Genomic DNA, 13,997 nt, shown 5'->3' with positions numbered 1-13,997 from the left:
CAGTGGGAAAGCAAGACCCATTATCTATTTTTAGCATATTCAAGGGTAGCCAAGGTCCTCTGGAAAACTCATCTAATTAATCTTGATATTATCCCCATGAGGAAGGAAGAAGTCTCCCTAGTGGCAAGGATGCATCTCTTTTCCTGCAGTGCTCTGCATTTGTATAGTATGGCTTTTCTTACCTCACTAATCCTGCCCCTACTGGGACCCACCTGTATTTAAAAGGTTAATAGTATATACATCATGGCTTTTTAAAAAATTATTCTTATTTTTAAAATATTGCATTACAATTACCTTAACTACTGAGATTTTTGATATTCCCTTAAATTTTGTGCCTCACAAATTTCCCCCTAGTCCTGGTCCAGAGTAAGAAGTAGTCATTTATTAATGTCATAGTGGATATGAAACAAAGGAGGAGCCAAAAAATACTTTCTAATGACAACCTCCCAGTTACAGTTTCACTTAACCATAGGACTCAGAGAGTCACTGTAACATCCTAGCAGTGATGTTTCAGAACTAGCAATATCAGGCAGCACAAGACAGAGTGTGGCAACATCCTTCATACCTCTGCAGTACCAAAGAGCTGATTAGCAATGAGACAAACACAGACCATGGTCCCAGTTCTCCCTAAAAAAGAAAAGAAGTTAAAGAAGCCAGTTCATGGTAGAACTTAGTATGAAAATACAGAAGTTTCCAGAGTGTGTTTTGGATTGACTTTTATATACCCTGAATGTGCTTGTTTAACCAAAATATTTAAGTTCAGTAATAGCCAAGATATTTCACTGTTTTGTGGTTGAATCTTTAAGTTCCCCCATTTCATTTTTTAAAATTCCAATAAATAAGGTGCTGGTGCTGTGGTGCAGTCAGTAAAGCCACTGCCTGCTGGTGTTGACATGTCATACGGGTTTGGGTCCCAGCTGCTCTACTTTGATCTAGCTCTCTGATAATGAGCCTGGGCCCTTGCATCCATGTGGGAAATCCAGAAGAAGCCCTGCCTCCTGGCTTTCGAACTGCCCAGCTCTGGCCATTTCAACTAAATGGAGAGTGAACCAGTGGATAGAAGACCTCTCTTTCTGTCTCTCCCTCTATCTGTAACTCTGCCTCTCAAATAAATAAAACTTAAAAAAAATTCTATATTTTAAAACTTACTCATATTGTGTGATAGTAAGATGAATCTGTTTTATACTTTAATATACCTTTTGAATTTATTTAGAAAAAAAGAAAAAGTGCTATTACCTTTGCCGCCTTTGCAGTGAATCACTACGACATTTTCCTTGTCTTGAGCCAGCCACATATTTACTTCTTTGGCAAACACCACCATCTCACTGATTTTAAAAGTAAGACTTTTAGCTGAATTAAAATATTCCCCATAGAATAAAGCCCAATGCGTTTAACCCTCTTCTGACAGCCAGTGTGGCATAAAACTTACCTGAGAGTAGGGACGTTATGATCATCAATCATGATTCTTTGGACTCTGTTATGAAAATATTCAGGATCGTAAGCTTTTTCACCTAAAATAAATCATACAGATGTCATACCTTCATACCTAATAACAATAAATGATGAAGTTACGAATAAGTTAAAGTTTTCTTTTGGAAGTTCCTTATCCACTCTCAAAAACAGCTGAGTGGCTCTAACTGCTCTAAAACTAACTTAAGGGTCTCAAAAACATAAGAATATTAGTGACTTATCCATTTCAGGTGATCTAAATCCAACTGATTTTTTTGTTCAACAGGCTTTACTTTAGCTTTATAGCAGACTATCATTATACTATTGTAGGGTATTCGGAAAAAATGGAGCAAAGGCAATGTAACTGGCCAAAATGCTTTCCCTCTGAAAATGTCCACTTAATAAACAAATAGAGGAAAAAATCAGGAGAGACAAAAGTTATAACCTAGGGATATAATTTGTTAATTTTCTTTAAATGTTTTAGTTTCCTTTTTTATAATTTTTATCCACTCTATAACCACAGGCGTAATTCACTACTAACCATAATATTCAACAAGTAAAAAGTGAGAAGACCACAGTTCCACAGGAGTATAAACAAAGGCTAAAAATGACAATCTTCCCCACCCCACCCCCACCTACTTAGTTGTTTTGAGAAAATTCTTTTTTTTTTTGGTCTGTGTCCTCTATGCAGTGTGCCACAGAAAAATAGGAAAATAGAAAGTCTTCTTAACCCTGAAACCACTGGAGTGGATCATCCCTAATATGGTTCACCTCAACTTCTGCCTCCTAGGTTCTAACAGGCCTGCTTCTGTTGTAGGGCACTCTGTGCTGCTGAGCTCAATTTTCCTATTAAATGTACCTGAGCAAGATCAATATTTTTGAGCTCACTCTCCTCACTACCACCAAGTCTTATGATTAAATGACAAGTAGAAATGAAATTGTCTTCCAATATACAGAATTGTTTCTATCTATAGTAGCAAAATATCAAGTCATGTACATACTGCACAGATTGTAGACTCGGTAGTGGTTTGGATGTTTGGTATCCAGGAACTTCACAACTTCCTAAAAGAGACAGACACATATCTTACTATCCAGCATAACCTAGGAATGACCTAGGAGTTAGTTGCAGGAACACAATGTCTGTTACTTCTGTTTGTCTCTCACTCATGCTTTCTAGGGGATATTCATAGAATATGAAGGTACATGCAGTCCAAGTCATGTCTAAGCCATGGATGGTTTTCAGACAGTTCACCAAATGTGCCTGGCTACTCAAATTATTCTCTACTCTAAATGTGCATTGTTTACTGCCACCAGAGAAGGAAATTAACTGATTAGCTAGCTCTATTTTATGTATTGTCCAAATAATTAATTTCCAGTTAACATATAGTTCTTATTTAAATCTAATTTTCAATAGATATCTTTTAGACAACATTCTGATTATTATGGTATAACTAAGAATTATATAAAAAATGTAAAAGTACATAGATAGTATTGTGTGTATACATGGAAGAAAAAGATAAGATTTTATCAAACTTTAGATAAGTCATGGCAATATGGAGATACTGTGATGCATTTATTTTAAAAATGAATATATATCTGTGTATATATAATTTTGAAAATAAATAATAGCTGTTACTTAAAATACAGCGAAAATACATGATATCAATCCATTATGATATTTTACCTTAGAGAGTAAGATTTCAGAGGAATACTAACAAACCTGGGTCAACAGTAAACTAAGACTCCACATCTGTGTTCACTGAGAAATGAGTATTTACTAGATAAATACTCTTACCTTAATTGGATTCCTGTAGAAAGACTGTTTACCAGAAGATGGAAATGACATGGCAATTATGCGATCTGAAATTCAAAATAGTCACTGTTACGAATGTGATTAAGGATATGATATAATATATGAAAATTTATTTTAAGTATGCTTAGATAATGGAAAAGAACTTTGTTTTTTAAGTTAATTTCTTTTTTATTTATTTGACAGTTATTTATTTATTTTACAGTTAGACAGCAAGAGGGAGAGACAGAGAGAAAGGTCTTCCTTCTGTTGGTTCACCCCCCAAATAGCCGCTACAGCCGGAGCTACACCAATCCAAAGCCAGGAGACAGGTGCTTCCTCCTGGTCTCCCATGCGGGTGCAGGGCCCAACCACTTGGGCCATCCTCCACTGCCCTCCCAGGCCACAGCAGAGAGCTGGACTGGAAGAGGAGCCACCAACACTAGAACCCGGCACCCATATGGGATGCCGGCACTCCAGGCAAAGGATTAACCAAGTGAGCCAGGGTGCTGGCCCTGAAAAGAACGTTCAAGGGGTTGGCCTAGTGGTATATTGGGGTAAGCGGCTTCCTGTGAGGCTGACATCGTATATGAGTGTCAGTTTGAATCCCAGCTGCCCCACTGCTGATCCAGCCCCCTACTAATGCACCTGGGAAAGCAGCAGAAGATAGCGCAAGTACATGATCTTTTGCCATCCATGTGGGAGACCCAGATGTAGCTCCTGGCTCCTGGCTTGGGCCTGGCCCAGCCCCAGCCAATGCAGCCAACTTGGGAATGAACCAGTGAATGGAAGATATTTCTCTTTCTCTCCCTCTTTCTCCTCCTCTCTCTTTTCCTCTCCCTCTCTCTGTAACTCTGCCTTTCAAATAGAATAATGGAAACTTTGAAAAAACCTTTCAAGATTGAGGTTTTCAGAAAAAAGCTAACCCAGACTCAGGATAATCAAGAGAATATACTAAATCATCCAAGGTAATGACCAATAAACTGTCATGGCGATCTAAGACTCAGTTGATTCTAATAATATGCCAGAGCACCCTGTGAAGCACCAGAGGAAAACTGAGAGGTCTGGATTCCAGTGATGGTGGGAATTTCCAGGGTTTCAACACTCCTGACTCAAAAGACTTAAGACCTACAACGCAGTGGCCTCCATCTCTGGGGTTCTAGGAAGAAAAGAGGACTCTCTGGAATCTGTAAGACCCAAGAGAACTATCAGAACTCAATAAATTCTCAAGAAACTCAAATGGCATCAGAAGAAATCATTCAACTTTCTGTACAGCAGTCAAGTATCCCTGATTTGGTATGATATGGTGATCTTCTATTGTAAGGGTTAAATTACAGATATGTCATACCACCCCACTGGCATATGTGTTTGTGTGGGAAAGAAAACCTGGGAAGAAAATGACTTAGAAAAGGCTAAAGAAAAAGAAAAATTTAACTGCACACAAGAAAAATAGGACATTAATGTAAGTAAATTGACAGCTAAGCTTCACAAACCAGTTACGTAAGTGAGATCCAGGTCAAATCCATCTCTGTTGTATCTCCTTTTGTTTCCTGAAACCTGAGAGTTCAAAACAGTCATTAACTTATTTGTAAAACACAAATCAACTTAGAGGTAGAGAACATTATGCAGGTATCTACAACCCTTGCCATTATGTCCCCAAACTCATGTTTTGCCCACTCACCAATCTTCTGGTCAGCTTTTCAAGTTGTCTTTTTTGATAAGCCAGATGGAAAACTCTTATCAAAATTACAAGGCGTAGAGGTCGAAGCAGAACAGCCAGCCTAACAAACATTTAAAAGATCCATTTTTTTGTTTCAGAAACAGGATTTTATCAGGATGGACAAAGTCTGGAGCAGTGGTTCTTAACCAGGGGCACGTATGCCACCTACTCCTGGCCACCCACCTAGGGGAACCTCGCATTGGCTGGAGACATTTTGGATTGTCACAGCTGCTGGTATGGGGTGCTACTCACATCTAGTGGATAAAAGCCAGGATTGCTACCAAATACCATACAATGAATAAAATTGTCCTCTTTCCCATAACAAAGAATTATCTGACTTAAAATGCCCATAATGATAAGTTGAGAAATTCAGCCTAGAAAAATAGTAATAAGTTCTTAGAATTTGTTTATTCAATATTTACAGTTTAAGAAATATTCAAGTTTTCCCCATCAAAACAAACTTACTATTCAACAGTGTTATTCTCCTCAGTAACATAGGTTTACTACCACTGCTAATGAACGTCAGGCAGATAGCAGATTGACACCCTTCCCAAGTGCGCTAGCTGGGAACTGATCTTCTGGACTAGTACTTCTCTAACTTGGGCACACATAAATGCATCATCTGGAAGAGCTTGTTTAAAGATAGACTGCTTGGGTGCCAGAGCCACAGATTTAGTAGGTGTGGAATGGGGATCAAGGTGTTTTTCTCCTAGCATTTCTAGTAAGCCCTCAAGTAATGTTCAGGTTGCTTATAGAGGACCACATTCGCTCATGCTATTTTCTTCTATTAAATTCTATTTAAGCTGTAAAATGTTCATATATTTCATACATACAGATTTAGGAATATGGTGGCACTTTCCTCCCACCCCTCCCTCCACAGCTTGTTATTTTCAAACAACTCCAAAGCCTAACACATAACACAGTTAATTGGGTCTGAACTGAAGCCTTATCAAAGCTGGAGTATAGAAGAAAGTCAGCTATTTGACTAATGGATAAGCCTGGTGAGCTCCCGCCTACTATATGTGCATCCCAAATCATATTTGCTTCTTTTCCTCATTGCTCCAGTAAAAAATAATTTCCTAATCCTGAACGGTTCTAACTTTGCCTCAACTTTCCTCATTTCTACGATAACTGTACTGCAAAACCACCTCTGCATTGCTATCCATATCACTTCTGGGTTTTCTGTTTTGTTTGCTGTTCTTTGATACTCATGATTAAAGTCATTTGAATTTTGCTTATGCTAAAATCAAAGGTTTGAAGTATGTGGAAATTTATCTAAGATTTCATTTTTAAGTAGCTTATTTAGTACAGAATCAGAATATTCCAAGTTAAAAAGACTATATGGAATAAATGCCACAGAAAATACAAAAAAATTTAAAAACTGAGAGATATATGTTTCATACCTTGGTATGTCTTTCAGAATTCTTAGCTCAAAAAAGAAGTAAATGATATCAATCACGAGAGTTATCGCAATAATGACAGCATCTAAGGTGTTAAATAGATCAGAAAAATATTGCTTCCTCCTGCAATATAAAAAAATAGTTTGTCCCTCACAAGGGAAGATAAGAATATATTTAAAGTGCATATTATTTGACTCATTCCAATTAAGCAATCTACTTTCAATAATTATTTAAAATGTAAGTTCTAGATTCAATTTTGATAAAAATGAAATGTGAATGGAAATTTTACATACAGAAAATTTATATTCATTATGAGATTTGTATATATAACTAAAGCTTTAATATGGCAGTTTCAGTGTAGTAACAGATGGAGGAGAACCACAGAATAAGGCAAGCATTGATTTCATGTAGGTGACAGAAGAAATGTGGGTGTTGGGCAATGGAAGGTGAATATTTCACAGCATTAGAGCACCTGGAGCTGTGAGGAGTTATAACAGAGAAGCTTATGAGAGAAAGAAGCATCACTATTTAGACCACCAAACTCATGGTCTGGCTCTGAACCGACACTGGAATACCTGCAGGCTTGTGTAGCCTCCTTTAGGCAAAGATGAATTCCATCCACCACAGCTTCTTCCTCAAAGTGGCTCCTTCAGACATGGGCACTTGTTCTCCAGGGAATGCTTCTTCTGAGTCAAGGAGGCCCCTTTCAGGGACTGAGAAACCTGACTTTGGGCAACTCTGCTTAGTTCAATGGCATGAGGATGGGGAGTCAACAGAGAGGAGACATACTGCCTTCTGAGATCCTCTGGATGAAAGGAGGCTGGAGAACTTAGTCCTTGACTCCCCTATTGGTCATGTCCAAGGCTTGCCTCATACCACACACTTTCTCAGAAAGCTGGCAGAGAAAAAGTGACCGCTGCTTCACTGCCCTCTAATGGGAAGAGCATGCTTCGTGTCTCCGCTTCACCTCACTAAAATTTGCAATCTTTTTTATAGAGATTATTTACTTGAAGGGCAGAGAGTTGCAGAGAGAAAGAGAAGGAGAGAGAGAGAGAGAGAGAGAGAGAGAGAGAGATCTTCCATCTGCTGATTCACTCCCCCAAATGGCCCAAACGGCTAGGGCTCTGCCAGGCCAGAGCCAGGAGCTTCATTCAGGTCTCCCTCATGAGTGCAGTGGCCTAAGGACTCGGGCCATCTTCCACTGCTGTCCCAGGTGCATTAGCATGGAACTGTATTGGAAGTAGAGCAGCAGGAACTCTAACTGCTTGCCATATGGGATGCTGGTACTGCACGTGGCAGCTTAACCCACTGCACCACAGTGCCGACTCCAAAAATTTCATTCTGAGATAAGACACAGAGTTATTTATTATTTATCATCTAGTACTTAGTATACTGTTAAATGTCAATTATGATTCAATTATTTTTTAAATATTCATTTTTTTCGAATGGCAGAGTGACAAAGACACAGAGACAGAGAGACAAAGACATTAACAGAGAGAGAGAATGTCTCATCTTCTGGTTCACTCCCCAAATGACGGCAATGGCTAGGGGTGGGCCAGGCCAAAGACAGTAGCCAGGAACTCTATCCAAGTCTTTCATGTAAGGGCAGGGTCCAAATACTTGGGCCATCTTCCACTGCTTTCAGAGAAGTATTAGCAGAGAGCTGGATCAGAAGTGGAACAGCTGGGACTTGAACTGTTGCTCTGAAATGGGATGCTGGCATTGTAATGTGGCTGCCTAGCTCACTCAGTCACAGTGCCAGCAACATGAGTCAACTCTTTTTTTTTTGTTAGATTTATTCATTTATTTGAAAGGCAGGGTTACAGAGAAGGGGGGAGGGGCTTCTATCCACTGGTTCACTCCCCAGTTGGCCACAATAGCCAGAGCTGCGCCAATCTGAAGCCAGGGGCAGGAGCTTCTTGTGGGTCTCCCACACAGGTCTTCCACTATTTGCCCAGGCCATAGCAGAGAGCTGAATTGGAAGTGGAGTAGCCAGGACAAGAATTGGTGCCCGTATGGGATGCCAGCACTGCAAGAGGTGGCTTTACCTGCTACACCACAGTGCTTGTCCCATGGCTCAACTCTTAATAAAAGTATCAATATTTGTACTTCATATATGTGTTTCTATTTCTTTTTGAATATTGTTATTTTAATTGTACATATTTGTATTTACTTTGATAAGTTGATACATGTTTTTAATGTGTGATTATAAAATCAGCTTAGGTAGCATTTATATCTCCTTAAACACCTTTTCCAAATCTTTCCTTTTTATTATTACTAATTTGACAGATAGCGTTAGTGAGGAAGAGAGACAGAGAGAAAGATCTTCCTTCTGTTGGTTCACCCCCCAAATGGCCGCTACAGCCATAGCTACCCTGATCTGAAGCCAGGAACCAGGTGTTTCTTCCTGGTCTTCCATGTGGGTACAGGGTCGCAAGCACTTGGGGCATCCTCCACTGCCCTCCCAGGCCACAGCAGAGAGCTGGACTGGAAGAGGAGCCATCAACACTAGAACCCAGTGGCCATATGGGATGCCGGCGCCACAGGTGGAGGATTAACCAAGTGAGCCACGGCGCTGGCCCCAGAATCTTTAACACTTAATAATTGTACACATTTAGGCTATAGTGTGGTGTGTCAATAAGTGTGTATGAATCATATTGATTAGATCAGTATACTTAATGTTCCCCTCTTTTTACCATTAGCTTATGCTTGGAGTCTTCAAACCCCTCTCTTCTAATTTATTCATAAAATATCTCATAGGTTAGTGTCATCCCACTGTATTGTAGAACACTAGAATTTATTCCTTCTAACTGTATTTTGGCACCTGTTACCCAACCTTTAACTTCCCTCTCACCTTTCCAGGCTCCAGTAAATACTATTCTAAATATAGGTTGACTTTTAACTTTTTATTTGTTCATTTCCACATATGTAAAAGAACATGCAGTATTTGTCTCTTTGTGTCTAATTTACTTCACTTAACATAATGTTCTCTAGTTCCATGCGTTTTGTGGAAAATGATAGGATATTGGGGCTGGCACTGTGGTGTAATGGATAAAACCGCTGCCTGCAGTGCCAGCATCCCATATGGGTGCCAGTTTGAGTTCTAGCTGCTCCACTACTGATCCAGCTCTCTGCTATGGTCTGAGAAAGCAGTAGAGGATGGCCCATGTCCTTGGGCCCCTGCACCCACGTGAGAGACTCGGAAGAAGCTCCTAACTCCCGGCTTTGGATTGGTGCAGCTCTGGCCGTTGTGGCCAACTGAGGAATGAATCAGTGGATGGAAGACCTTTCTCATTCCCTCTTTCTCTCTCTCCCTCTCTCTTTTACTCTCTCTCTCTCTTCTCTGCTTCTCCTTTTCTCTCTGTTTAACTCTGAATTTCAAATAAATAAATAAATCTTTAAAAAAAAGAAATTGATGGGATATCATTCTTTGTTATGGCTGAATAATTTGCCATTGTGTATATATGTCACATTTTCTTTATTTATGCATATGTTTATGGACTCCTAGGTTGATTTCACATCTTGGTATTGTGAATAATGCAGCAATAAACATGAGAGTGCAGGTGTTTTTATGACATGCTGAATTGCTTTCCTTTGAATTTGTGAAGTGAGATAACTGGATCATATGGTGTAGTACATCTATTATTTTAAATGTCTATTTATTCACTTATTTATTTTAAAAACTTATTTATTTTAAAGAGGGAGAGGAGAGATCTCCCATCCGCTAATTCATTCACTCCCAAAATGCCTACAATGCCTGGGATTGGGCCAGCTCAATGCTAGGAGTCAGGAACTCAATCCAGGTCTCTTCTGTGTATGGCAGGGACCCAAGTACTTGAGTAATCACTTACTACCTCCCGGGGTGCACATTAGTGGGAAGCTGGTTTGAAGTGTGGAGCTGGGATTGAACACAGGCACTCTGGTGTAGATGTAGGTGTGTGAAGCAGTGGCTTAACCCATTGTGCCAAGACTTGCCCACAGGTATATCTGTTTTATTTTCTTGAGGAGCCTCCACACCTGCTGTACTAATTTACATTCCCTTCAACAGGGTATATGAATTTCTTTTTTCCCACATCCTGACCAGCCTTTATAGGTTTTTTTGTCCTTTTGGTAATAGCCTTTCTAACTGGGATGAGATAATATCTCACTAGTTTTAATTTGTATTAACTGATGTCTAATGAGATTGAGAAATTTTTCATAAATTTGGCCATTTGAATTTCTTCTTTTGAGAAATGTCTAATATATCATTTTCACATTTTAAAATTAGATTTTTTGAGGCCAGCATTGTGGCATAATGGGTTAAACCACTGCCTATAATGCTGGCATCCCATATGGTCACCAGTTCACATTTGGGCTGCTCCACTTCCAATCTAGCTCCCTGTTAACATGAAGTGGAGGATGATCCAACTGCTTTGGCCCCTGAACACATGTGGGAGACTCAGATCAAGCTCCTGGCTCCTGGATCCTGGCTCTTGGCTCCTGGCTTTGGCTTGGTCTAGCCTTGGCCATTATGGCCACTTGGGGAGTGAACCAGTGAATGGAAGATATCTCTCTCTCTCTCTCTCTCTCTCTCTCTGTGTGTGTGTGTGTGTGTGTGTGTCTCCCTCTATCACTCTGCAACTCTTTCAAACATATTTTTTTTTAGAAATTGAATTTTTCTGTAGACATCTTTTAGCTCCTTACATATTCTATATATTAATCTTCTGTCAGATATATAGTTTACAAATATTTCTCCTATTTCGTAGTTTGTCTATTCACTGTGTTTATTGTTTCTTTGGCCATGCAGATGCCTTTTAGTTCAATAAAATCCCATTTGTCTATTTTTGCTTTTTGTTGATTGAGCTTTTGTGGTCTTATCCAAAACCCATTGCCTATATTGATGCCTTTATGTGTTTCTCCTATGTTTTCTTCTAGATGTTTCACAGTATCAGGCCTTATATTTAGGTTGATCTATATTGAGTTGATATTTGTATAGGGTGAGAGGTAGGGAAGGGTGATGTTTTAATCTTCTGTCTATGGATATTCAGCTTTCCCACCATCATTATAGAGGACATTGTCCTTTTTCCATTGTATATTTTTGGTGACTAAGTTGAGAATCTGTTGGTTATGGATGTGTGGATTTATTTCTGGGATCTCTATTCTGTTTCATTGTTCTATGTATCCTTATGCCAATACCATGATATTTTCGTTACTATCACTTGATGACATGTTTGTGTTGCTTCAAGCTTTGTTCTTTTTGTTCAAGATTACTTTGGCTCTAGGGGGTCTTTTGTGCTTTTATGTGAATTTTAGGATTTTTTTCTAGTTATGTAAAGAATAGTCATTGGTATTTTGATGATTGTATTCAATCTGTAAATTGCACTGAGTAATGTGGACATTTTAACAATCTTAATTCTTCCAATCCACATGGGACCTCATTCCATCTGTATGTGTGTATTCTTCAATTTCTTTTATCAATGTTTTGTGATTTTCATTGTAGAGGTCTTTCTCATCTTTGATTAAATTTATTCCATGATGCTTTTTAAAAAATGGATCTTTTGAATGAGACTGATTTTATGATTTCCTTCTCAGAAAGTTCATTATAGGTATATAACAAGGCTGCCAGTGGAGCAGGCGTTGTGGTGCAGCAGGTTAAGCCACCACTTGGGACACCCACATTCCATATTGGAGTGCCTGGTTTGAATCCCAGCTACTCTGCTTCTGATGCAGCTTCCTAATAATGTGTCTGGGAAGGCAGCAGATGATAGCTCAAATACTTAGGCCCCTATCACCCATGTGGGAGACCAATATGGAGTTCCTGGATTCTGGCTTCAGCCTGGCCTAGACCTGGCCTAGACCTGGCCTAGACATGGCCTAGACATGGCTGTTGGGGTAGTGAACCAGCAGGTGGAAGATCTTTCTCTCTGTCTCTGCTTTTTGCTCTCTTTCACTCTGCTTTTTAAATAAATAAAACTTTTTAAATGCTATTCATTTTTCTTGGTGATTTGGTGTCCTCCAACTTTACAAACTTTTTTGTTTATTATTTCTTTTTTAAAAAAGATTTATTTATTTATTTATTTGAAAGTCAGAGTTACACAGAGAGAGAAGGAGGGACAGAGAGAGAGAGAGAGGTCTTCCATCTGCTGGTTTACTTCCCAATTGGCCCTGACAGCTGGAGCTGCACCGATCTGAAGCCAGGAGCCAGGAGCTTCTTCCAGGTCTACATGGGTGCCGGGGCCCAAGGACTTGGGCCATCTACTACTGCTTTCCCAGGCCATAGCAGAGAGCTGGATCAGAAGTGGAGCAGCCAGAACTTGAGCCAGCACCTATATGGGATGCCAGCATTGCAGGCAGTGGTTTTAACTGCTATGCCACAGCGCCAGACCCATCTGTTTATTATTTCTAACATTCTTTTGGTGGGATATTTAGGTGTTTCTGTACATTGAATTATATCATCTACAAATATGTATATTTTGACTTTGTCTTCCTACATGCCTTTTAGTTTTTTCTCTTGCCTAATGAATCTGGCCAAAGCTTCCAGTGTGGTAGTGAATATAAGTACTGAGAGAGGACATTACATTGTGTCATTCTGGATCTTAGAGAACTTGCTTTCAGCTTTTCCCCATTCAGTGCAATGTTGGCTATCAGTTTTTCATCTATAGCCTTTATTATTGAGGTACACTCTTCATAAACCTAATTTGTTCGGAGTTTTCATTATGAGTTGATTGGATTTTACTGAGTGCTTTTTCTGTTTCTATTAAGATCATCAGGATTTTATCCATTACTTTGATGTGGTATATAATTGATTGACGTTGTTTCCATCATCCTTGCATCCCCAAGATAAATCCCATTTGATTGTGATGAATGATCCTTTTGATGTGCTGCTGGAATCATTTGTTCATATCTTGTTGAGGATTTTTGTTATCTATATTCAATACATGTTCCCCCTGTTAATGTACATATTGACACATCAGCTGCCTGGTCCTATTTTGCATTCTCTTTAAGCTTTATCTGTTCAAAGAAGCTTCTAGAATGCACTGTTGGAGAATATATACTATTAACATGCAATCAATGAAAATCTGGGATTGGAGTTGCTATTTCTCTACGGACTGTGCCATCCCGGAGAATGATTCTGATAAAGAGGGACACATTTGGTTGGACTGACCTACTAATTATTTTGAATGTGTCTTATGATAATATAAAATTATTTTGTGTGCTAAAAAAAAAGAATCAGACTTACCCCTCAACATATACGCTGAGTAAAACATCAAAGCAAAAAAAGAGTGCAATAGCCAAAGAAGCTGAACGCAATTCCAAAACCATTGTGTTTTCGTTGAAAAGTACATCTGACATGATGAGAAATATATCCACAAATATGAGTAGAATTCCAAATACTCTATAATAAATAAAATATAAATAATGATTATGCAGATAGATTTTTGCTCTAAAGTTAGACTATATTTAGTTTAATAATCAGATAGCAATATGTAATTATTTAAAATTAAATGTCAAATTAAAGGAAGGACCATGTTGCCTCAGAATTTCAAAAAAATTATTCAGTTTTCACCCAACCAAAGCAGTAGCTGGTGAATAAAATTCGCACTAGCCTATTTTACAACATGTTACCGTGTCTTTTTATAGGATGCATATCAGACTGACT

The 13,997-nt window shown here is 38.9% G+C and overlaps 1 protein-coding gene across 1 annotated transcript in view; it reads right to left on the bottom strand.

Moving 5' to 3' along the window:
* Positions 1 to 13,997, bottom strand: part of LOC149124592 (phosphatidylinositol 3,4,5-trisphosphate 3-phosphatase TPTE2-like) — a 42,352-nt gene that overhangs the window by 3,756 nt on the left and 24,599 nt on the right. The window contains exons 7-15 of the mRNA XM_089303302.1: positions 13,578 to 13,733; positions 6,362 to 6,481; positions 4,920 to 5,019; positions 4,732 to 4,795; positions 3,245 to 3,309; positions 2,451 to 2,511; positions 1,430 to 1,511; positions 1,237 to 1,325; positions 566 to 627 (exon numbers count right to left, since the gene is read on the bottom strand). Coding sequence (XP_089159428.1) covers positions 566 to 627; positions 1,237 to 1,325; positions 1,430 to 1,511; positions 2,451 to 2,511; positions 3,245 to 3,309; positions 4,732 to 4,795; positions 4,920 to 5,019; positions 6,362 to 6,481; positions 13,578 to 13,733 — 799 coding nt within the window. The remainder of the gene's footprint in view (positions 1 to 565; positions 628 to 1,236; positions 1,326 to 1,429; positions 1,512 to 2,450; positions 2,512 to 3,244; positions 3,310 to 4,731; positions 4,796 to 4,919; positions 5,020 to 6,361; positions 6,482 to 13,577; positions 13,734 to 13,997) is intronic.

The sequence above is a fragment of the Oryctolagus cuniculus genome, chromosome 9 (assembly GCF_051225735.1).
Source record: "Oryctolagus cuniculus isolate XC-2025 breed Fujian yellow rabbit chromosome 9, ASM5122573v1, whole genome shotgun sequence".
In the NCBI taxonomy this organism is placed as follows: domain Eukaryota; kingdom Metazoa; phylum Chordata; class Mammalia; order Lagomorpha; family Leporidae; genus Oryctolagus; species Oryctolagus cuniculus.
The sequence above is the reverse complement of the archived record's forward strand: the minus strand, read 5'-3'. Positions and strand labels throughout refer to the sequence as shown.